This window comes from Dasypus novemcinctus, chromosome 1 (genome assembly GCF_030445035.2).
Source record: "Dasypus novemcinctus isolate mDasNov1 chromosome 1, mDasNov1.1.hap2, whole genome shotgun sequence".
NCBI classification, from domain to species: Eukaryota; Metazoa; Chordata; class Mammalia; order Cingulata; family Dasypodidae; genus Dasypus; species Dasypus novemcinctus.
This window is the reverse complement of record NC_080673.1, coordinates 169,283,893-169,309,444: the sequence shown is the minus strand read 5'-3', so window position 1 is coordinate 169,309,444 and position 25,552 is coordinate 169,283,893. Positions and strand designations below refer to the sequence as shown.

At 37.9% G+C, this 25,552-nt stretch overlaps 1 protein-coding gene across 3 annotated transcripts in view; it reads left to right on the top strand.

Moving 5' to 3' along the window:
* Positions 1–25,552, top strand: part of NWD2 (NACHT and WD repeat domain containing 2) — a 233,294-nt gene that overhangs the window by 79,617 nt on the left and 128,125 nt on the right. For all 3 annotated transcript variants that reach the window (XM_058299876.2, XM_071217107.1, XM_071217109.1), the window contains exon 2: positions 17,958–18,046. In XM_058299876.2, coding sequence (XP_058155859.1) covers positions 17,958–18,046 — 89 coding nt within the window. The remainder of the gene's footprint in view (positions 1–17,957; positions 18,047–25,552) is intronic.

Here is a 25,552-nt window from a genome sequence, read left to right as displayed (position 1 = left end):
TCTGAGCTTAATCTGAAATTGGTTGTGGCACTGTTTCAGCAATTCTTAGAGGTAGAGTTACAGAGTCCTAGAGTTGAGGAATGATAGGACAAGGTCTGAATTTAATTGGCCTTCTTTAACTATGTAGTTCTGTGTAGTCTGGGGTCCAGAAAGCCAACTTAAAAATGACTTCAAGTATCCTTTGACCAAGGCCTGAACTTGGCCTACACTTTCAGAGGCCCAGGACATGCTTCACTGATAACCAGGCCATTGGCAAATCAGCTTTGAGTAGTTAGTTCAGCAATTCAAAAATAACTAAATGTTGCCAAGTTCTCACCATTCTTGTAGATTTTCTTGCATTACTAAAACCTTGTAATAAAATTAAGTAGCCATAGCAAAAATAATAATCCAATCTAAGTATTGTTGTGGGTCTGAAAACAATACTAAATGCAACATTTTGTTCATCCCAGGTAAGAGTACATGGGAAAAACTCGAGTGTTTCAGCTACTATACTGAGTTACATGCTATTGCTGATATAATCTCCATTACCTTTATGTAAATTTAATTTTAATTACATCAGTCTAGTGGGTTCTGTGCAGATATTTACTTTTAGTATAATGAATTTTTAAGGGAAAACGTTCCATGAAAGTACTAAGCATTGAATATTTTATTTGAAAGCAAATGCTAAAAGTATTCTTTATAACATTCAGTATTGACACTTTGGGAAAAAGTAAAGTGAAAACATCCTTTAATGGATTGAAAGAAAACCTTTACAACCTTTAGCTGTGAGTAGTATTTAGAAGTTCACTCTAAAAACATTAATATATTATTCATAAATGCATTAGAGTGAGAGGATAGCTTTACTAATTTTTTTCTGTTTTTTTTCTTCCATATAAAATTTTTCTTTATATGGTGTGATACAGCAAAGACTGTTCACCCCTTCTCTGACAAGTCCAATATAAAGAAACAGATTCATAAATGTATAATGATCAAGGTTTTAAATATATCCCAAACACTAAAATTAAGGTACCATCCATCATATCCCTTTGATACGGGTAGTAGCTTAAGCTCTTTACTGGAATTTGTATCATTTCTTGAAAATATGGGAAACATTTTTAGAGTGTGAACTGACTCCTTAGACACCAAAGCACCTGTAACTGAAGATCAATTTGGGTTAACCATTGAAACAGGATCACACAGCATTAGATTTTAGTTTAAGTTACCAGAGGTGACACCTAATGATTCCCCAATATTTAGAAGAGTATTGTTTGTTCATTTGCTGAACTTGCCCCTTAGCCCCATCCTTGGCATGCCTTCCCTTACTAGAGTCATTGCAAGGCAGATTCCCAGATGCTCCTGCCCCAAGCTCCCATTCAAACATGTGTCATGACGCTGACATAGCTAGATATGACACTGACATAGCTAGATATCCAAACTGTGTTCTTTAAAATATGTATGCCTATTAAACATACCTAGATCTACTTTAGAAAACATAACCTGGTCAGTGTCCCATATCCGTTCAGTAGTCAGTGGGCCAGCCCTGAGACGAATGTTAACACATACTTTTTCAGGAAAATGGTTAGTTTAAAGAAATCAAGATTTGCTGTCTTACTTTTCTCAATTTCCACATAGATTCAATCTCAATAAATTAGTCTCCCTCTCCCTACCTTTATGAAACCATAAGTGAGTTTTTAACTTGTAACACCACATACTCTGTTAATTTACAGATATTTTTGTGTAAATACCTACTTGCCCATTAGAGGTTTAACTGTCCACCTGAAGGGGTGAGATCATGTTCTACATGTGCTCCATACCCCCTAGGACAGTGCTCTGTACATAGAAAGGATACAATATATATCTGATAATAATTAAATTCATTAGGGGCATCTAACAAACCAAAGCTATGTACATTAGGCTGCTATTTACTCGTTTGTTCCCCAAAGCAGTCACTATAGAAACTATTTTAATATCTAACCGATGACTTCATGAGGACTTTTTTTAGGACATGAATGTCAACTTGAATATAATCTTCTAATTTGCTGTTAATGGACATCAACCATGACATATTAATGTTTCTCACATAGATATTTCATACATTGCCAAAATAGGTCAATTACCTACTATTCCAGCTGTGTACAGTATGTTAGATTAACTCTCTTTAGAGACTCTCTCCCATATAAGTGATTTGTACATTTAGGCTTTCTTTGTAGCCAGACAGTGCATTTTATTATTGTTTGGGGGATTGAGTTGAAAAAATTATATGAGAAATAAAGATTTGCTTTTCCCTTGATACTGATGGCTCTGATTATGAGCCTGTGTGCCTGAAATATGAACTAGACCTATTGCTGTGGGGTGCCTAAGAGTTACCTCCTGAGAGCCTCCATATTGCTCAAATGTGGCCACTCTCTAAGCCAAACTCAGCATGTAGATGCATTGCCTTCCCCCCAGAGTGGGACATGACTCCCAGGGATGAGCCTCCCTGGCACCAAGGGATTACTACCAAGCACCAGCTCATGATTTAACTACAAAAAGACCATGAACAAAGAAGTCAACTCAGACCGGCAGAATATCTCAGCCTACATGTAATATCAGGTGTTAAAAAGTGCTTTTTGACGTGGGATAAAAGAGGGGAAATGGAAAGGACAAGTGAGTTTATATGGCTAAGAGTCTCCAAAAAAGAGTTAGGAGGTCATCAGGGGGGTGATGCTTATGCATGCCTCAAGAGGGTACCAGAGACAGCCAAAGTAGATGGAAACCCAGGTGCTGGTTCTCCTGAGGGCTGCAGCAACCCACAGGTTGTATGGTCAAGGCAGATGGCTCTGGAATTCAGGGCCATGTCAGTTGGCCCTACTTTGGAGTTTGTGTTCCTGAGTGATGGAGTTGGATTCAGATATAACCTTTCTATACATGCCTCTTCTGTCACTTTTACTGGACCTGTGGTTGGCATTTGGGTTGGTGTATACTCAGGAGACCTGAAACTCTGAACTGTCCATGTGACAGCCAGGCACTGGGCCTCAGTAGACGTGTAGCTCCTACCCTCTGGTTTCTTGGACTTACCTTGGCCAGCTGACAGGGAGGTGATGAGGGTCAACCACCACACCAGGGAGCCAAGAGTGCCTACAACTGCAAGCAGGGGAATTGCATCCATCATCCATGTGGAATCTAAGCCCCCTCTTGATGTAGAGTGGGACTGGACATAGTCATCCCAGGTCCACAAGACAGAGGAATAGAGTATGGATTAGAGCAGACTTACTGGTGTTCTGTTGGGAAATATTGTGATTAGTAAGGGAAGAAATGGTAGTAGTGATGTGGAGAGCGTGGCCACGGTATTTGCTGATGGTCAGGAGAGGGAAGAAGAGATATGACATGGGGGCATTTTCAGGATTTGGTGCATTTTCAGGATTAGCTGGTGCTGCATAGATGGATGCTAGACATTGTGTGTCCTGTTGTGACCCACTGGGTGGACTGGGGGAGAGTGTGGACTACAATGTGGACCACTGTCCATGTGCTGCAGCAGTTCTCCAGAATGTATTCGCTGGGTGCAGTGGATGTGCCACAATGATGGAAGAGTTTGTTGATGTGGGAGGGGTGGGGTGGGTGGGGTGGGGGGTATATGGGGACATCATATTTTGAATGTAACATTTAAAAGAATATAAAGAAGAAAAAATAAATAAAATAAAAAATATATATTTGCTTTTACTCACAATATTAAGGATTTAAAGTGCACTCTTACTAGTGTGGAATAGCCTTAGTTTATTGTTATTCCTGCCAGTTGTTGCAAACCATGCATTATTGTTTAGTATTTAATAAGTGGTAAGCCCAGGATACAGTGCATTTAAAAAGGAAAAAAAAAAAAAAAGATTTAGACTTTAGCAAACCAGAGGAAGCCTGTCACCCAACATTCTTCTCTACTCTAATTAAAAGCATTGTTAAAGGATTATAAGTAAATGCCAAAAGTCAAGCCAAGGGTTTTCCACAAATCACAGGAAGTCATTCCCCCACACTCATGCTCTTAAGGAGAGGAAAAGTTTCTGTATTGTCAGTTGAGGGAAAGTAATTCAGTGGAACCAGAGTTGATGTAATAAGATGGATGTGAGAGCTTCCAATTTTGCTTTTGTAATGAACAACCTCTAATGTCCCTAGGGCTTTCACACTCCAATGAAATGTTATGAACAGGAGGGTTTGGGATGCTGATTTCTTGACAGTGTTATCTTTAGTGAGCTACTAACTGGCAGTTGATTCTAGGTTAAGATGAATTCTTTCTTCTAAAGACCACAGCCTATCATGGAATTCCCAGGATTATCTACTTTTATAAGTGCCACACCCTCTAGCACCAAATCCTGCCCCATACTGACTTTTCATAAGAACCAGCTAAGAAGAATGAAACATAGGCCCTGTGACAGTTTGAAGTTTTGTGAATCTCAGAAGAGATCATGTTCTTTGAACTAACCCATTCTTATGGGTGTGTGACCATTTGATTGCATTAGATTCAATTAAAGGAACTTTTTAGATTGCTTTAGGACTTTTTTTTTGTAAAGGTTTTTTTTTATTTTATTTTTTTATTTATTGCTCTCCCCTTCCCCACCCCCCACCCCCACCCTGGTTGTCTGTTCTCTGTGTCCATTTGCTGCATCTTCTTTGTCCACTTCTGTTGTTGTCAGCAGCACAGGAATCTGTGTTTCTTTTTGTTGCGTCATCTTGTTGTGTCAGCTCTCCCTGTGTGTAGCACCATTCTTGGGCAGGCTGCACTTTCTTTTGCGCTGGGTGGCTCTCCTTACGGGGTGCACTCCTTGTGCATGGGGCTCCCCTATGCGGGGGACACCCCTGCATGGCAGGGCACTCCTTGTGCGCATCAGCACTGCGCATGGGCCAGCTCCACACAGGTCAAGGAAGCCCGGGGTTTGAACCATGGACCTCCCATGTGGTAGACAGATGCCCTAACCACTGGGCCAAGTCTGCCCCCATGCTTTAGGACTTTTGATGGGACTACCTTAGTGAGGCATGACTCAAGTTAGATCTCTGCCCTCTTGCTCAAGTCTTAGATAAACTGAGAACTGAAAGTAGAAACACACACACAATAAAGGCAGCTGCCATTTTACCTGCCATGTGAGAAAGTACTCCAGGATTGCCTACAGCTGCTGAAAGACAGAGAAACCCTGAGAGGCTGAGAAAGAAGTTGGAAGCTGGAATCAGTGGATCAGCTAAAGCTGAAGAGAGTAGGCCAAGGAAGAGACAAGCCAAATGCCTGATCACATAGCTGAGCCTAGGAAGAAAGTGAGTTGGAAGAGAATGTAGCAATTAGCCGCCATTTTGCTTTGTCACATGGCAGAAGTCCTGGATCTGTCAGCAGCTGACCTTGGGTGAGAAAGGATCTCTGATGATGCCTTGTTTTGGACATTTTCACAGCCTCAGAACTGAAAGCTTTTATCCTAATAAATTCACATTATAAAAGCCAACCCATTTCGAATACTTTACTCCAAGCAGCTTTAGCAAACTCATTATCAGTCTTCTCTATTGTTCATAATAAAAACAACAGCAAACAAAGGGAAAAGATGAGAAACGTTGGTGAAGAAGATATGGCTTCTGCCTTTTCTTCTGTTTTAGATATTCCAGTAAAATGGATTATGGTTTTGTATATGACAAACTTTTTTTTACAAGTTTAATTTCATAGATTTGACCATATTTAAGGATAAAGTCAGACCTGCTTCATGATTGAGGAAGTATACAGACATCGTTGGTTAAGTTGTCAAAGAACAGAGTCAACAAAAATAACAATAGGCTATTAGGGTTAGATAGGTCTTAAAAGATCTTCCAATCCAGGCTGCCCTTAGATACTTCCATCCCAATACATGATCCTGCATCCTGTGTTTAAATACTTCCAGTAGCAGAGAATTCATCTCTTAAAACAGCTTATTCAGTCTAAAAAGTTCTAATGAATTTAGAATGAAATTTTCTCTCATTTTAAGTCGAAACTCTCTCACTGAAACCTGTCTGACCCTGCTCTGGGTCACTGTATGCCTCTTATTAATCTCTGCTGAAAGGAAAGCAGGTTTCAATGTGTGACCCATTCCTGTTTCATTAGTCCCAACTCTGCCTTTCTTCCTTACAAGGATTTAATCCGTGTTTGTGTACGGGTCAGGCCCTAAATCTGATTCTTCCTTTTTCTGTGCTTCAAGGCATTAAATCTCTAAAGTACTACTGATAATACTCATAATTTTATCTCTTACCCTGACTTGCTATGCATCAAATCCTGAATTCACAAATGTCTCTAAAGCATTTCTGGATCAAGCTTTCAAACCCACAATAGCCCAAATTAAAAAATAGTTTCCTTCCCAGGATGGGTGCCCTGCCCAGTTGTCATGGTTCGCTTTATTGTATCACCATTGTGCTAGTCCCCCAGGTTTAAGATACAATTTCCTACCTTTTTATTTTATATAGTTTTAGATTTACAGAAAAGTGAATAGAAAAAGAATTTCTATGTACCTGTCACCCAGATATTCTGTTAACATTTTAACATGTTTGCTTCATCTTCCTCTATCTCTCTCTCTCTATATATATATTGTATGTACACATACACATATTCAATTTGTACATATTGTATGGCCATCCTTTGCATTTAAATATTGCTGTGTATTTGCTAACACTAAAACAAGGATACTTTTTAAAATAACCACAATATGATTATCAAACCAGGAAATTAACATTCATTCAATACCATTACCTATTCTAAAGACCTTATTCGATTTACCATTTGTACCCAATTAAAGGTTGCCAAAGAGACATGACAGCTGAATGCATCACATGATCAAGTGTGAACAAGACAATGTGATGCATTCAGCTGTCATGTCTCTTTGGTCACCTTTAATTGGGTACATTTCTCAGTCTTTTTCTTCTCTGACATTGACATTTTTTAAAGATATGCATCATTTATTCGTAGATTATCTTTCAGAGTGGTTTATATGATTTTTCTTCATGGTTAGATTTAGATTATGCTTATTTTAGTGGAGTATTTAAAAAGTGATAATTGTTCATCTCAGTACATCATATAAGGAGGAATCTAATGTGGATTCTTTCCATTTTTGGCAACATAAATTTTGATCACTTAGTGAAAGTGGCATCTTTCAGATTCTCCTGTTGATGTCTTCCAACCACAGATCATAAGGAAAAAGCCTGTGGTTAAACTAAGTTGGGTTTTTTGGATCACTGCATGGAGCTAGCACATCAGGAGAAAACTTTTGGGTATCTCAGAAATAAGCTAATAATCCATGCTGTGTAGCAGTGCTCCAAAATGTATTCATCAAATGCAATGAATGTACCACACTAATGAAAGAAGTTGTTAATGTGGGAGCAGTGGGGGGTATATGGGAAACTTATATTTTTTAATGTAACATTTTATCTGATCTATGTATCTTTAAAAAAACATAATAAAAAGGGAGAAAAAAAGAAATAAGCTATTAGGAGGGACTTCTTTAAGGGTTTGGACTTATGTTTGATTATTTGGGGGAGGTTTCAAAGAAGTGTGATTTTGCTCTAGATTGGGTGCTGTCAACAGGGACAATTTCATGATTGGTCACCTTAATAATTTTTACCTAGGAGGCAAAAGGAAGGGAGCTAAGTGAAACCTGTAATTGATAAAGAAGCAGGAGTCACTCATGGTAGTTAGGAGAGGGGATGTTCATACATTTTTGTGGTTTGGACAGTATTCTTTATGTTTATGGCATGGTCTTGGTTTTGTTTTACTCCATTATTGTCACAGAGTGACCTTGTCTAATATTGGTATTGGTATCCTATTAAATTGTTTATATTCAATAGGGGAACACCATCATCTAGCTGTTAGAACCAGCGCCAAGTTGACAGAAGTCAAGGACTTCTTTTTCTTGTTTATTTAATATTAGCATTCCCTACTGAGAAGGATATATGTGTGTATGGATGGATGGATGGATAGATGGGAAGAGAAAGCTCTCCTTTAGAAAGTTAACTAAGTGTAAAAGATCATGGAACTAGAAATCCACTATTTAGCAGCCATAATAATTGATACAAGCAAGGATCATCAATGGATGCTAAAACGCATAGGTGAAAGAGAAGCAGCATGATATTTATATGATCTCAGAGTATCTCAACATAAGATACCTATTAACTACAAGGGTGAAATATTTACTTTATAGAGTGGACAATTTTAATCTGATATAATAATGATGATGATGAGTTGCAGATGCAACAGTCAACTTTTACTGAACAGTTACTAGCTGTAGAACACTTTTTCATGGATTTAATATATATGAGGTAGATAATATGGGAATTCTATGAGATTTATAAAGGTTTCTAGATCTTTAATAACCATGTTATGCCATCTCTTTTCTCCTATATTTGTCACTAAATTTCCCTTAAATGTGTCTCATTTGCACTCTTCTGCTTTAATAAAGGTACATGCTCTCTTCATCTCATATATGGATTACTGAAGCTATTTCCAGGCATTTCTCTCTTATTCCAATTTCTTCTTTGTGCTATCTGCCATATAAAATGTTTCTCTTTTTACCTTTCCATAAGATCACATTTACCATGTATAGCAGTTTGATATAATTGATGAATTCCAAACAGAAATATTGGATTATGTTTGTAATCTGATCTGCACCTGGGCATGATTGAGTTATCATTAGGGCGTGGAGTCCCCACCCAGTCTCCACCCTTGGTGGGTGGAGACTCACAGAAAAAAGGCATGGCAAAGAACAGAGTTGGAGATTTCTGATGTTAGAGTTTGATCCTGAAGACTTAAACTGGAGCCCTGGGAAGTCAGCACACAGTAAAGAGAAGCCAGCCCCAGGAAGGAAGGAACCTTGAAGCCAGAGTAAAGCAAGCCCAGAAACACAGGAACCCAGGAAGCCTGAACCCTCGCAGACATTGGCAGCCATCTTACTCCAAATAGACTTTGGTAAGGGAAGTAACTTATGGTTTATGGCCAGGTATCTATCTGTAAGCTCCTATGCCAAATAAATACCCTTTATAATGTCCAGCAGATTTCTGATATTTTGCATCAGCACTCCTTTGGCTGACTAATATGCCATGTTACCGCCCTGACTGCTCCATCAAATCCTTACTCCTCATTTTCCATACCCTCTGTAATTTAGTCCCACTACCATCATCTAATTTTATTTCCCTATACCATTAAGAGGTTTTGTTCCATATTTATAATAAGCTCCTGTTTATAATAAGTTCCATATTTTTTTCTCTATTGAGAAAATTCTCTTTTCTTCCTCATTCTTATCTGAATTTTATCCATCCTTCAAACCATAGCTTCCCTAAAACCGTCCCTAGTTCTGGTCTCAAGACCAGTCTTGTGTCTATCATGTGCTTCAGTCTGTTTCATATTGAATCAAATTCTGTCTTCTACTGCTATCTTAGTTTTGACTATCTAAATACAAAGTCCTTTTCATTGTGGACCAGGCAATATTTCCTTTGATTCCTTAACACTGGATACATGGAAGTATCTCTGCCAATGAAAGTCTCACTCTGAAGTTGACAGGTCAGGCAGGGAAACGTAGAGAATGTCATGAAGGAGCCGCTGCATTTTGGACGAGGTATGAAAGAAGTTTTTCTCTAGCTAACTGAAATGTATGATTATGGCTTTTGTCCTGCATGTTACTCTGTAGGTATTATTTCTTTTCCATTGGATTAAGAGAGAGAATTGCTGTTAACCCCCAAATTCCAAGTACACACAGGGACCTGAAAAGTCCTGCAACTGATACTTTATACATTATACTGCACCATACATGAGACTACACCAAACTATGCTGTTTGTTCTTCCTCAAGGACCTCATGTATTTTCTCACTCTACCCATGCTACTACCTCTTCTAGAATATACTTATTCCTCTCCTTTCTACCAGGTAAAATTTTGTTTGTATTTCAAGTCCCAACTAAACTGTTACCTTATCTAGAAAACTCTCCTTGATCACCAAATAAAATTAATTCCTCCTTTCTCTGTATTTCAGTAGCATTTTCTCATGCCTCTATTCTAGACCTTACTATGCATTTATTGAGAATCCCATTGTTTAACTGACTACTATCTGGTCCCAATATATTGCAAATGAGGAAGGCAGAGTTGTGTCTTGTTTGTCTTTTGTTTTGAAAGCAGTGATTTAACGAGCAGTAACTTTTAATGTGGCAAGCACTTAGAACTATATGTGAGGAAAATCATATTAGTTGAGTGTGAAATTCAAATAACCAGTTGTTTGAATGAGAATAGATCAGAAATGCCACATATAGTCCTCCCTGGAAGTTATTTAAATAGACTTTCATATGAAGGGAAGAGAAGAATAAGAAATGAATTATCCTAATTTGAAGGGATTTTGTTCTTAACAAAATTACAAAGAAAATGAAAACACAGAAATTGCCTATTTTACAAAACTCCATTTATTATGAAGCATTTCATAATGGATATGAACTGTTTTTGAAAAGGAAAAGAATCTTATTTTGTTATAGAAAAGTATGAAGAAGTATTAATTTTCATCAATAGCACACTTTGTTGTAATATTACTATCTCGTTTAGTGGCTACTATAGAAATTTTAACAAATAGGCTGAACAAATAAAGATACTTAATAACATTATTATTTTCCTAAAAATATAAAGAACTTAGAAGTCTTTAATTCTCATAACTGCTGATTGATATGCTAATTTTAGCTAGTATTTTAATTTTAGTTCTATTTCCTTTATACCCATAAATTAGATATTATTGCTGTACGTGGCTAATATTTATTTAGAGTTGCCTATGTATTTACCACTTTCTTTGCACATTAACACCTCTTGCATCTCAGACATTACATTTGGGATAGTTTTCCTTCTACCTGAAATGCATCTGTTAGAATTTCTTTCTAATGGAAGGGGGAGCTAAACTCACTGTTTGTGTTTCTAAAAATGTCCTCTTTTGCCCTTTTCCTTGAAAGATAATTTTGCTGGTCATTTAGTCTTAGGCTGACAGTTGCTATGCTCTCAGTATACTAAAGATAATGTTTCAACATTTTTGGATTCCATTGTTGTGGTGTGATGTTAGCTGAAAATATAATTGTCATTATATTGTAGGTAATCTCCCTCTTCTCTCTGACTCGTTTTAGGAGCTTCTCTTATTTTTGCTGTTCTTCCATTTCATTCTGACGTGGGATTTCTACATATTTATTAAACTCCTCATATTTTCCCTGCCTAAATTCTTTGGCTTCTTCAGTCTAAGGACTGGTGTCTTTCAACAAATGTGGGGTTTTCAACCTTTATCTCTTCAAATATTGTAAATACTACTTCTTCAAATATTGCAAACCTGCAAAAGGCTCAACTTTTCTGAGTACAAACATCCAGGAGATTGTTTTTTCTTCTACTTAAGGCAAAGCAAGTTTTCTTGCTGTTGAATATTCATTTCTTATTTACCCTCACATTGAAAATGTAGATCTTTGGTGTTATAGCTTCCTGCAGGGTGTGTTGTTGTTTGTTTGTTTTTAATTATCTTTTTTAAAGTTAATAGATCACAAAACGTTACATTAAAAAACATAAAAGGTTCTCATATAGTCTACTCCCCACCCCCCTACCCCCGTCAATTTTTTAATTGTATTTTTTTGAAGATACATGGATCACAAAAAAAAGTTACATTCAAAAAATATAAGAGGTTCCCATATACCCCCAACCCCCTCACCCCACTCCTCCCACATCAGCAACCTCTTGCATCATTGTGGCACATTCATTTCATTTGGTGAATATATTTTGGAGCACTGGAGCACATGGATTATAGTTTACCTTATAGTTTATACTCTCCCCCAGTTTATCCAATGGGTTATGGCAGGATATATAATGTCCTGCATCTGTCCCTGCAATATCATTCAGGACAATTCCAAGTTCCAAAAATGCCCCCACATCACATCTCTTCTTCCCTCTCCCTGCCCTCAGCAACTACTATGGCCACTTTCTCCACATGAATGTACAATTTCTTCCATTACTAGTCATAATAGTTCTATAGTAGAATATCAATAAGTTCACTCTAATCCATATTATATTCCTCCATCCTATGGACTCTGGGATGGTGATGTCCACTCCACCTCTATATTGAGAGGGGGCTTAGGTCTCACGTGGATGATGGATGTGGTTCTCCTGCTTGCAGTTATAAGCACTCTTGGTTAGCTGGTGTGGTGATTGACCATCTTCACCTGGGTAAGTCTGATGAACCAGAGTGTAGGAGTTATAACTCTGCTGAGGCTCAGGGCCCAGCTGGCACATGGACAGTCCAGAGATTCAAGGCTCCTGAGTATACACCAACCCCATCGCCAACCACAGTTTCTATTAGACTTCTTCCTTTGAATGGGAACCTATGCTTCATTTCCTATCTACCATGCACACACACATGACTAAACTGGTGCTAGAGGCCACCAGGTTTAATGAAAAATAAGCAAAAGCTGGCCTCAGGGATTACTTACATTCTAGGATTCTTGTTTTCATTGTGGCTTTGACCTCCGTGCATTGCTTAGTTTAATTCCAGCTATATAACACATTTAAAAAGATAGATTTTTAAATCTTTTATACAGATGTCTTGTCCTCTATCTTACCAGAAGCAGAACTCCAACATTACCTTTTCTAATTTACTGGTTTTTTTTCTAAAACTTATTGTGGTATGGAAATAATACAGTTAGTGGATTCCAAATAGAAACCAGAGTACTTTGACAAACTGATGATATGAAAAAATATGTAGAAATTTGTATTTTAACTATTGGTTTAACCTTCAGCTTTGAAAAAAATTATGTGGGATATTTAAGTCTTTTTAAGGAATACTATACAAGACACATGATTGTTGTAGCTACTTTATTATTATTGAGCTGGTTATTTTTACAGTTTTGTATTGCTTCTTTGGGAGAGGATGTGCAAAGCTCTACCTTCTGCTGTGCTCTGTCATATACTTTGTAACATCACCCTAGAGTCACTCTACCCATGACTGTAATGCAATCACTTGAAAATGATATTGGATTTTGATTTATGTTGACTTTATGGAAAGAAATTCCTTAGTTTGTTTCAGTCAGTGTTTTCATAGCATCCATTTGTCCATTCAACAAATATCTTCAACAAACCTGAGTCCCAACTATGTGCTGAGGTCTGCTCCAATTTCTGTGAGGTAAAGATGGATGTATGGGAAGTCCCTGCCTTCCAAGAATTCAGTGCTTTAGGGGGGGCATAAACTCAAAATAATAAATATAATCCATTACAATACATCCTAATAAGTGATGTTATACAGGGGTGGGCAGAACGCTGTGCTGTAGGGAGACCTGGAAAGAGAGCTGATAGTCTGTGACTACCAAGCATTCACAAAGATGCTACCTTGATTTGGGACTCGACACAGAGTCTTTCAAGCAAAGGAGAGGCCATAGAAAGGACCTCTAGGCAAGGAAAGTAGTTTGTACAAAGATGAGGCACCCATTCAAGAAACTCATTCTCTGGAGGAAACAGAGTGAGCAGCAATAGAAGACGTTCACTGGGAGATACATTTATACCTGCCAAGCATTCTAGTGTTTATTCTCTGAGCCACCAGATGCTCTCCAAAGTTTTTAATGATCAAATTAAGTTTCACTTTTGTTTTGTCTTGGACTGATCTCTGGCATCTCTATGGAGTGTAGTACTGCAGTGAGGAGGGGCAGATAACAGGTCAATCAAACAGGAGATTGTTGGACACTGGGATTGAGAGAGGGTGAGTGTGAAGATAGAGAGTGGCTATGTTCAAAAGATGTTTATGAAATAAAATTGACAGGAATGACATTGAAACAAAGAAGGATGAGGGTGCCTGATTGGTCACAGAGGACAGGGAGTCACCAATTATCAGAGGGCCATGGAGTGGGGACAGCATCTTAGAAAGCCACCAAACAAGAAATCAAACCAAACAACAGCAAACAATGTCATATAGGCTGTCTATATAAATCATCACCCAGGCAGCTAGATAAAGAGGGAGAACCCAATCCAAAAAAATAAATGTCCAACCTAAGGCTGGAAAGATAGTTTTAGCAAAGAATATGTGGTAGAAACTAATTTTCTGAGCTGCCAAAAGCATGAAAAAAGTGATTCAATCAAATACCCATGGCCTTAGGTAGGGGTGGGGTAAACTATACAAGGTTCCAACCCAATGTTCATTAGAGCTTTATTTTGTTTCTAATAAAAAACATGAAATTATTCAAAACCTTTTTTCAATTACAATCAAGATGCTTCAAGGACAATGGTATTGATTAATAATTCTTCCACCACTAATATACTTCCTGTGGATAACTCAGACACTGTACTGAGATCTTCATTAACTCTGAAATCACCAACAAATCATTTAAAAAACAAAAACTAATGGTTTGTGCTGCCAAAGAGTTAATGCATCTTTTCAAAGGATAAGGAGCTGGAGAAATATAAATGGATGGTATGATTATGTACAAAGAATAAATTATGACATACCTAGTCTTTGATCTGCACTTTTTTGAGAGGTCCATTTTAATTTGTTATAAGCTATGAGTAAACTTTTCCTGTCTATGACATTTTAATGTTTTTAAATTGCCAACCATCCAGATTTGCTGTTGGTATGAATCAGGTTGTTTTATTTAATTAAGCCAGTTTATCTCTCATCCATCATAATTAATCCATTACATCTAAGTTAATTTTCCATTTCCGGAGTCAATTGTCATATATTAATACAAATATAGGAAAATCTGAGTCATTCTGTGTAGTATGAGTAATAGCATAGAATGCCAGTCAGATATGTATATATGCTTCCTTTGTATTTTTAGAGAAGTTCAAAATAACTTGGTCAAAATGTGAAAATATTCTGCTAGAAACACAGAAGCCAGAAAGGAAATCATTCATTATTTTAGTTCATTCACTTATCTCATGATATCAACTTTCTCCCCATTTATTTCCCAGAACATTGCATAGTCTTGATTCTATGTCTTTTCATTGACAAATTGTAATGTAGGAAGTCATTCTGTTTCTGGAGGTAATTGCAGAGCAGCAATTGCTGTCAGCCCATGTTTGCCATTGGTTCATGTGTAGGTGTCTTCGTGCACTCATTCATTAAATGAGCACCATTCTAAGCACTGAGGATGCAGGAGTGAATGAGGCAAAAGAAGGTTCCCACTCCCTTTATGCTTACACTCAAGTGGAGGAGGGAGACAGAAAACAAATGAGCAGTGACAGTAGGGGTAAGTACTGTGTAAGGGTTTAAGGTGAGATGATGCAATAGAGGGTGACTCAGTGGCATCTGTAGATGGGGTACTCAGAGCAGGCCTCTGAACAGGTGGCATTAAAAGCTGACACTTGAATGACAAAAAAGAGCCAGCCATGAGAGAATTACAGGAAAAAGAATTCCCTGCAGGAGTCACAGCTGGAGCAAAGTATCATGAGTGGGAACACACTCTTTGTATTCCAGGAGCCAAATGAATGCTGGAGTGATGTGGAGTGGGAAAATGGTAAGAGATGAGTTTAGGGAAAGAGAAAACATTCGAGGGAAGGAGCGTGACTTCTATTCCAAGTTCCATGAAGAGTTATTAGAGGGTTTCAAACAAGGGAGTACCATGATCTGGTCTTTATCTGAAAAGCTTCCTCTTTTCTGTATTGTAGAGAATGGATTACAGGGGACTAGTGTGGGAAGCAGGGATATAATACTCCAGATGAGAGATGAACTTGGCTTGCAATCAGAAGCAAAAGTGAGAGCAGTAGATTTAGTCAGCTTTTATTTAGAGGTAGTGTGAGAGAACTTAATGATGTTGAAGAGTGTATTAAAGAAAGAAAGGAATCCATAAGGACTAACTCAGATTTTAGCACATCAACATTCCATAACCATCCGTTATTTCATTGCTCTTTTTATTTTTTTGTTTTTTATTTTTTCATTTTTAAAGGCTCAGTTTGTTCACAGTTGCATGTTTTCATGATTAGAGCATCTATGGTGTTTGGCTGCCTGGATTGAAATCTAGGACTGCAACTTAAGGACTGTATGAACTCAGGCAAGTTTCTTAACCCCTCGATGTTTCAGTTTCCTCTTCTAAAAAAACCAGAAGGTAATTTTACCTACCTCACAGGGTTGTTGTCAGAAATGATTAAGATTGCATATAGGAATATTAGCATTCTACTAGATGGTATAGTAAGTATTCAGTAAATCTTAGGAATTAGATACTGTGTTTCTAGCTTGTCTTCCTTACTATTGCACAATCAGGTCTCAGTTTCTAATAATAAGAGTTACATTAGCATTTTTTAAGAAACAAGACATTTCCGTTTCTTATATCATTTCGTAATTTTAACATATTATTTTGATGCTATTTTTTAGACTTTCTTAGCTATAACCCTTGTTTATGATATTCCCAACTCTACATCTGGAAATATTTGTTTATTTTAGAAGTTTAACTTTTTTGTTATTTGGGTTTCAACTCCACAATAGCCTTTCATAGAGATGGACTAAATGTGGTTATTGTGACATTAATGTCTTCAGTCCTTAAAATGGGGTGAGAGGAGATGAGTGTCTGAACCCAAGATTATATAATTATGTGAAAGCTTAGCTGACATCCTGCCTTCACCAGCACTGTAATACAACACAGGCCCTGCTTAAATATACCACTCCTCGGCTTGGTCCCCCAATTTTTCCTTTTGACTTAGGACCATATTGGATCCAAGGTTAGAAAAGACACTACTTGTTGAGATCACGGAGTAACTAAAAGAACTTATATTCTCCGAATCTTTGGTTTCTGTGTAAACATGGGTTCCTGTCGCTCATCCAAACTACAGCTACATTTACAACTCTTGAGATTGGTTGTTTGCTTCCTAGAATAGGCTTGAGAACAGTAGGAAAGTAGAGTAGGTCAACAAAGCATATGGTAGAATTTGCATGGACAGATGTGCTAGAGAAAAATAAGGAAATTCTTTTAAATTCGTTTCTCAGTTATAAATGTGGTATGCAACTATTTCATAGTTATTACCGAGATTGTGTTACATTTAACAAAAGGTACTTTTCATTAGATAATATGTTAACCTAATTTTTAAAAACTATGTTTCTCATCTCTCCCTGAAGTCATTTGGGCAAGGAACAGATCCTCTTTGCTAGAGGAATCTGTATAGTGTCTTCACTGACACGAGTGTCATTTAGTACAGGGGGCTTTAGAATCCCTTTTGATGAAATATCATCAGAATTAAATACATACATACATATTCTGTGATTCTTCTGACTTCAGGTTCCATTTCTTCTTGTATTTTTTTAATGACTAGATAATATTTTATTTCAGAACTTTTATGTGGCGTGGCACATATAAAATAATTCTCCTCCTTGATTTAAACAGTAAGCCCAAAAACCCTGGGTGGTAGACATTTCTCTTTTAAACCACTGACTAATGTGGAATCCACTCATTTATTGTTTGTGTTATTTGCATCCACAATTTGTCCCTCCTAATTATTGTGTTGTTCATGTGAATGCCTTGCTTTATTTTTCTTGAAGTCATGTTATTTTCTAAAACTTACAGAAAATAACTTTGTGATTTTTTTTTTTTTTGGGTAATCAGTAACTAAATTAATCAATGAGAGTGTATGAGTCAAAACTATTCGTACATCATGGTACCAACACACCTGAATGCTCTACAGTTTTTCCTTCTACTTCTGCTAAAGACATTGTGGTCAAGGCTGTTTAAGAGCTTGATGTGAGGGCCTCAGTGAACATAAAAAATCAGCTGAGATTTCTCAGCTCTGCAGGCACTCCATACTCACCTGTGGGCTCCCATTCATCCCAAGGGCTTCTGGTACCATCCTGTTGGATGTATCCCTGTGGAACTGGACCAAGTCCCTCCAGCAACTTCATATTCCACCATTGGCAATTCAGCACTGCACCTGATTACATTAAAGTTAATACATAAAGTTGAAGGTTTCACTTTTCCCCATACTGCTCATATTCCCTGGAAACATCCATATGGACCTGCTTACATTTTCTGTGTGTTTGCTTTTCTACCACAGACACGGGAGCAGAAAGACAGGCACTGAGAGAAAATGTGTATCCTAAACTGAGAGAATTCTGCAGAGAAAACTATGGATTGGAATTTCAGGTAACTCTGACACTAATTTCATTTTTAATCATGTCAGGTAAATATTGATAATTACTATTTGTTTTTGTCACAGCTCGAGTGTTATAAAAGGTAAGTTTTAAGCTCTGAAAATTCATTTCTTTAATCAAAGCATGGGTGAAACCAAACATTGGAAAGTAGCAATAAAACATGTACTTTTTTTGTTGTTTGTACTTTCATGCTCTGCTTTTTTGACCCTGCCTGGGATTAGCTGATCTTTTCCTTGAAATTATGTTTGCTTGCTTTTTGGGCAGTCTCCACTATTACCAAAAAAGGTGAAGTTTACAGAACTCCTGCCTTAGGATCTGTTCTGTGGAAATGTTTTACATCTAAAAATTGAGAGCAACCTTTTAAAAAAAGTATTTCTTTAAGCAGCCTGGGCATTCTTGCCTTCTGTTTTACCTTTCAGTTTTTATTTACATTGTAGAATATCCTTTTTTTCCTGAGCATTTTGGGCCTTTACTATTTACAAAAAAAAATTTAAATCAGACTTTTTTCAATGATGGTAGCTATGCATGTCATTGCTAAAATTCATGAATACCCTGGCGTTTTTATACATCATTGATTTTTGCCACCAAATTGGAAAGCAAATGCTTGAAAACTTTGGGCTTATTTTGAACTTCCAAAAATTAGAAAGTAAGTGGCTCCTGCAACAGATAACTTTAAACAAAGTCAGTTTTTCCAACCTCATTTACAATGTATAACTTAATTTTTCAGTGCTATCTCAAGTACATATTTATATTTTCAAGAGATGAATATGCAGTAGAGGCTTCTTGCATAAGAGTGCAGAATGCACCATTGTTAGTGAAAGAAAATTTCACCCTTCCTTTCTTCTTGGATAAATATTTTATCTTGGTACACCTCATGATGCCTTCTAATATGATACATAAAATAACAATCTGAAATGGCTGCAATCTCAACGCATAATGTCAGTTAGTGGCAGGCCGCTATGACACAAATTTGAATGTTACTCCTAAGTCACCATTTACTTGGTAAATTGTGAAACTAAATTAAATGCCTTGTCATGAATTCAGTACTACATTCCCCAAGGAATCTGGTGCTACTGATAACAGTGTCTTGATTGTTACAAAACTTCTGATCTGTCAAGATTCCCAAAGATTTTAGATACTCTTCAGGGTATCAGTTACTCTAGGGGAAGAAATGTGTCCAAGTATACTCATCCCATCTTTGAGTTTGTTTGGTTGTCACCTTTTTTGTCAGTCAAGGGGGGAAGTCTTTGAGCTAAAATCAAACAAACAAAAACAAAACAAAAAACAGCCCCCATGCAACATGGTATAGATTAAGATTAGCTGAGCGGAAAAAAAAGAAAATGTATATTTTCTAATTATAGGTAGGCCCAGCGTAAGACAGATAAGGCCAAAGCAAAACAGTAAGAAGGCACTAGTCATAGAATAAATGATGACATGCATGGTTCCAGGCAGGAGCACTGAATCAGTCGATGAGATGCTGGTCAACAGTTGGCACAGAAGATGTAGGATGGAGTCCCCGTTCTCCACTGGGAATAACTTGATCTGCTGGCCCTTCAGCTGAATTTCTAAAATGAGTATGGTAACAGTTTATACATCTGAGGTTGTGGTTAGAATAAACTAAAATATGCGAGGTTGCATTTGCTTCCCAGCTTAAGCTTAACAAGATCTCAAATATGTGATACCTGAATCTTTGAAGAATATACTTTCTAGTATTGTCTTTTGGGTTGATTATAGAGTTCCCTGAATATATAATCTAGAAAGAGGTTCTCTTTTCTCGATGACAACAAAATATTACTTCTAGAAGCTAATGAAAAATAGAGTTTACCCACACAATATTCTGGCTCCATTTTAGGCTGCACATTGAAACCAGCAGAAATGAATTTCCTAGGGTCACTCAAACCAGTCTATTCCCTGCCCCCTTACCTTTCTTTATGCTGCTCGCTCCACATGAAAATCTTTTTAATCTGATTCTTTCCGGCCTCTCTCCTAGCACCTACTTACTCTGAACCATTTTCCCGTCTAATCTCGAATAGTGCCCTTGCCCTTGCAGACTGTCCTGCAGCTCCATAGCCTTCTTTTGGTTCCTGGAACATTCTAAACCTGTTACTTAGGGTGTTTGCCTTGGCTGTTCTCTCTGCCAGCACTGCTCATCCGCTCATCTTCACGTGCCTGGTTTCTTGTTTTCCTTCAGGTCTCCCCTGAAGCATCACTGCCCCACAGATAGTTCCTGAAGGATCCAATCTAAAAATAACCACCTAGATGCTCTCCATCATATCACCCTATTTTAGCTCCTTGTATAGCAGGTATCATTATCAGATGCCTTTCATGTTTATTCATGTAATGACTTGCTTATTGTCCTTCTAACTAGACTGTATGTTCCAGAAGAGCAGGGACTTGTTTGCCTTCATGATAGTTACATTCACAGTACTTAGAATAGTGCCTGGCACATCAGAACAGGCAGTAAGAATTTGTCAGATGAATGAATGCCTGCATGAACAAATGATTGAAGACCCAGCCCAAAAGTTACTTCTCTAGGAAGCCTTCTCTGATGCCCCAACCATCTCTTCTCAGGATATTCCATGTACCTTCCTCTGTGCTCCCCCAAATTCCTGTGCATTCATCCACTTCGTTCAAGATGTATTGGTTGAATATCGACCATGTGCCAGTCAACATTCTGAGTGCTGGTGTTACAGGAGTGAATGAAACAGATCCTCTTCTTGTTGAGTTACCCATCTTGATGGGGAGGCAGACAATAAACAGAGCAGTATCCCAGTGGTGATAAGTGCTTTTAAGAAAAATAAAGCAGGTTAGGGAATGCCGGTGGCAAGAGTAGGACTCAGTGATAAGATGTAGTTTCAGCAGAGACCTGCAGAATCCCAGGGAGCAAGTCATGCAGGTGTGGGGGGTGAGGATTCCAGGCAGAAGGAATGAGTAAAAGGGCCTGGGGTGGAAGTGTATTTAGAATATTCTAGGAAAAGTAAAGAAACCAGTTGTGTGTGAAGTGAAGTGAGCAAGGTGAATATTGTAGGAGATGCCAGCAGGTCAGATCATATGGGACCATAGAGACCAATTTTACCGAGTAAGAAAGGAAGCGGAGACATATAATTTGAATTATGTTAAAGAGATGCAGTCAGGTGCTGTGAGGAGATTGGAATGGGACTGGGGAGGAATGGTGGAAGCAGGAAGATAACCCAACCCAGAAATTATTGTGCGACAGACTAGTACAGTGGAGATAAGGATGCATCATCTGGGTGGGTAAATTTTGGTTCTAAGGTCTAAAAATTCTCCAACTGCAACTATGTCTTATTCAGCATATTCCAATGGTTAGGTCATCCAAGTATCTGGCACACAGTAAGCAAGTTATCTAAATCTTTGTAAAACTGAATTAAATTGCTGGAATATGGATTTCTATTTTAAGTGGACCATAAATATTTTAGTCTAATTTCATATTAAAATAAGATATTTTATGAATATCTTCTTTTCCTCTACTAAAATAAAGTATGTAATGAAAATGCACTGGACTTGGATTAACACACACACTCATCTCACAGATGGAAACAACTGAGTGGAAAGTCAAGCCCACTCAGAGCAGAGAACACACATGGCTTCAGAAAGGAGACGCAGTGTTTAAATGATATGTTATTTGATTTGTCAGTGTTCATTAAATACCCTCAGCTGCAAAGAAGAGAATGGAAAATAAGAACAAGGGGAATGAATTATGAAAAATAAAGATAGTCTGTAGCAAAAATAGGTGGTGCGGGACCTAATAAATACAGGGCTTGAGAGTATATATACCCACAACTACCATTCATTCTTCCTTTCAGCTGTTTCCTTTCTGTTCCCATTGTCAAAAACCTGGTCTAACCCTCATCATGGCTTCAAAAATTAGATAGTTCAAAAACATCTTAGCCAAACTCGCCTGCTTTCCCAGTAGATTATAGGTCCTTAAGGAAGAGGCCATTTCTTGTGGGGTTTTTAAGATTTAATTTTTATTTATTTGTTCTGCTGCCCTTGTTGTTTTTGCACTCTGTCTGCTAATCTTCTTTAGCAGGCACTGGAACCAAATCTGGGCCTCCCATGCGGGAGGGAGGTGCTTAATCAGTTGAGCCACCTCTGCTCCCTGTTTGTCAAGTCTCTCATTGTGCTTCTTCTCTGTGTCTCTTGGTTGCGTCATCTCACTACATCATCTTGTTGTGTCAACTCACCTTGCCATCCCATCTCATCAGCTCACTGTCTTGCTCTTCTTCTTTCGGAGGCACCAGGAACTGAACCCAGGACCCATGTGGAGGGATCCCAACTACTTCAGCCACATCTTGTTTATTATTAAAACCCCAGGGCTAAGAACAATATTTGATATTTTTTCGTGGAGTTTAGTAAAAATGTCCAAAGCAGAAGTCTATACATCACCCTGTTTGAGTTGTTTTTACCCAAAGCCACCTGAGTAATCTTATTTAAATGTTATATTTTCAGTTTCTTTGCTTAAAAACTTTTAATGGGACCATGCTGCCTACAGGGTCTCTTTAATATGACCCACCTATCTCTGAACTTCATTTTTCCACTCTTTCCAATGTAAACACTCAAAGCTAGTCAAACATTTTCAGCCTGTCCTTGGAGCATATCTTGCTGGTTGCTCATTCCTGACTTCAGTATTTATTCAGTGTCCCCCTCCTATCATAAATACCTTTCTACCCAACAAATCTTGTTCCAGGCTTACCCCTTTCAAAATACAGCTCAAAGCCTGACTTTTCCAAGAAGTCTTTTCTGATTCCTGAGTATCCCCCACTCCTATTCTCTGAACTCTTTTAATCCTACCACACACATCCCCCACTGGTACATAAAGCCACAAATAAACCTAGTTAGGACAGGGATCTCTAAAGGGATAATTGCCTGATCTGGGCACGTAGACAGCCCCCATTTTGAGAGCAAGTTTCATCTGAGTCCAGCCACTCAGCTTAGCTCCTTAAGGATGCTTTCTAATAGCCAGATTCTTCAATGGGTCCTTGGAACACAACTTACTTCATCAGTTCCTTTTTCTTCACCTCTAATAACCAGTAAGTCCCAAAGTCTGCCGTTTCTAACTCCCTAAATATTTCTCTACTCCATCCCCTTTGTTCAGATCTCTACTGTTGTCATCTTAAGTTTTGGAATAGATATCCTCACTGGTCTCTATTTATCTTTCATCTCTCTTTTCTCCTCCCTAAAATACTAACCTGTCTAACCACCTGGTCCATCCCCAATTGCTGGAATGGAAAGTCTGAATACAAATCTGATTTTTTTATTATAAGATAAAGACCACATTTCTTAGCATGGCATGCAAGATTCTTTAATTCACCCCTGTGTACCGTTGAGGTCTCATCTGTCACCCTTCCCCACAGGCAACCTGTTCTATCCTCTCTGAAATATTCAACTCCCCAAACATGTTCTTTTCTTTCCCCTGAGCCTTCATCCCCACTGTACCCTCTGCCTGAGGTCTTGAATTGCACCCCATGCAAATTGCTACTCATTCTTTAAGAATCAGTGGACTTCCTTTTTAAAAGACTCCATAGTGTTTTGTTTCTCATCTTTAATAGCATTTGTCATATTGTTTTAATTACTTTTAAATGCCCCTCCCCCAATTAATAATCAGCAATGGCATTGTTTATAGCTTCATAGCACCAGCACTTGGCATGGTGCCTGGTGCATGCTGGATACATAATAAATGTTAGCTCATTGAACTGGGTTGATTGAGGAAATGAACTCGTCCCAGATGCTAACAGTCTAGACCAGCACTGTCCAAAAAAAGTTTAATGCGAGCCACAGATGCACACCACTCATGGAGTTTTAAATTTCCTACGAAACAAATTTGAAAGAGTGAAAGGAAACAGGTAAAATTGATTTTAATAATATATAATATTTAAACTAATATTTTCCAAACATCATTTAATCCTTTAATCAATATAAAAAATTATTATTTAACATTCTTTTATTTCATAAGTCTTCAAAATCCAGTGCATGTTATACCTTCACAATGCATCCTGGTTGAGCCTGGCCGTGTTTCAGATGCTTGGCCACTGCATGTGGCCAGTGGTTCTCTTACTCTAGACGATAGTGGGGTCAGGGTTGGTTCATCTTGACATAGTCAAGACCTGGATGCCTGGTGGGATCCTGAGTCTAATTGAGCAAGACAGAGGGCCTTATTTAGATAAGCCACAGTGGGAAGGGAAATTCATTTATACATGTAAAAAAAATCCAAATAAAAATTAATAAAATAATTTTCCACTTGTCAAATTATTTTTTCCTTTATTTGATCACTTTGGGACATTGCATTAATAGGGCACATAATATGAAATAGTTTGTGCAACTTTCAACAGTGCTGTGGAATCAAGACTACTAAATGATTATAATACATGAGCCAACCGACTAAAACTTAGGGTCAAGTGGTTTGTTCACCTGCTGTATTAATACTTGAAACTTTCTTTGAAATCAAGAGAGGCAAGTGATGGGAAAACTAATCCTTCTCATATTCATATCTTAAATTAACAGTCCTTGTCTTGGTGAGGGCCATTTGTTACCGTCTGCAGCTTTTGCTAAATGTACCTTTAAAAGGTTTTTCCCCCATATGCCCTTGTACTGAAGTATAACAAGATGGTCTCAAAGCAGGAACCCCCATGTTCTGGCCCCAGTCTTTTACTTTTTCTTTTTTTTTAAATTATTTTTAAGGCACTTTAGATTTCATAAATATTACATAAAAATGTAAGGGATTCTAGTATACTCCACTCCCTCCCCCTCCCACACTTTCCCATTTTAACAATACCCTTCATTAGTGTGGTACATTTGCTAAAGTTGATGAATCTATATTAAAGCATTGCTACTAACCATAGACTACATTATAGTTTATACTGTGTCCCACACAGTTTTGTAGGTTATGACAAAATTTACAATGACTTATACCTGTCACTGCAGTGTCAGGCAGGACAACTCCAATGTCCCAAAAATGCCCCCATATTACACTTATTCTTCCCTTTCCCTTCCCTCAGAACCTCTGGTGGCCACTGCCTTTATATCAATAATAAGAGTCCTTCCGTTGCTAGAATAATAATAAGTCTATAGTAGAATAATAATGCCGACTTTAGTCCATCATTCATTCCCCAATCTTGAGGATTTTGCCAGTCCTTTTTCTTAACTCTGACAGACAATTGTTGAATTCCTAGGTGTATAAGGAAGTGTGGGAGTGGAACCCACAGCTCCTACTGGCAGGAAGATCTTGCACGTAGGCACTTTCTTCCAGGAAGGCATTGTGGTGCCACCTGAAGGCACCAAAGATATGTATGATCATCCCTCCCAAAGGTGCTTCCTGAGGCCCCTTTGGTCTGTGTGGTGGTTTGAAGCTGCATATACCACAGAAAAATGAGTTCTTAAAGTTAACCCATCCCTGTGGGTGTGAACCCATTATAAATAGGACATTTGTTGAGGCTACTTGAGTTAAGATATGACCCACCTCAATCAGTGGGTATCAATC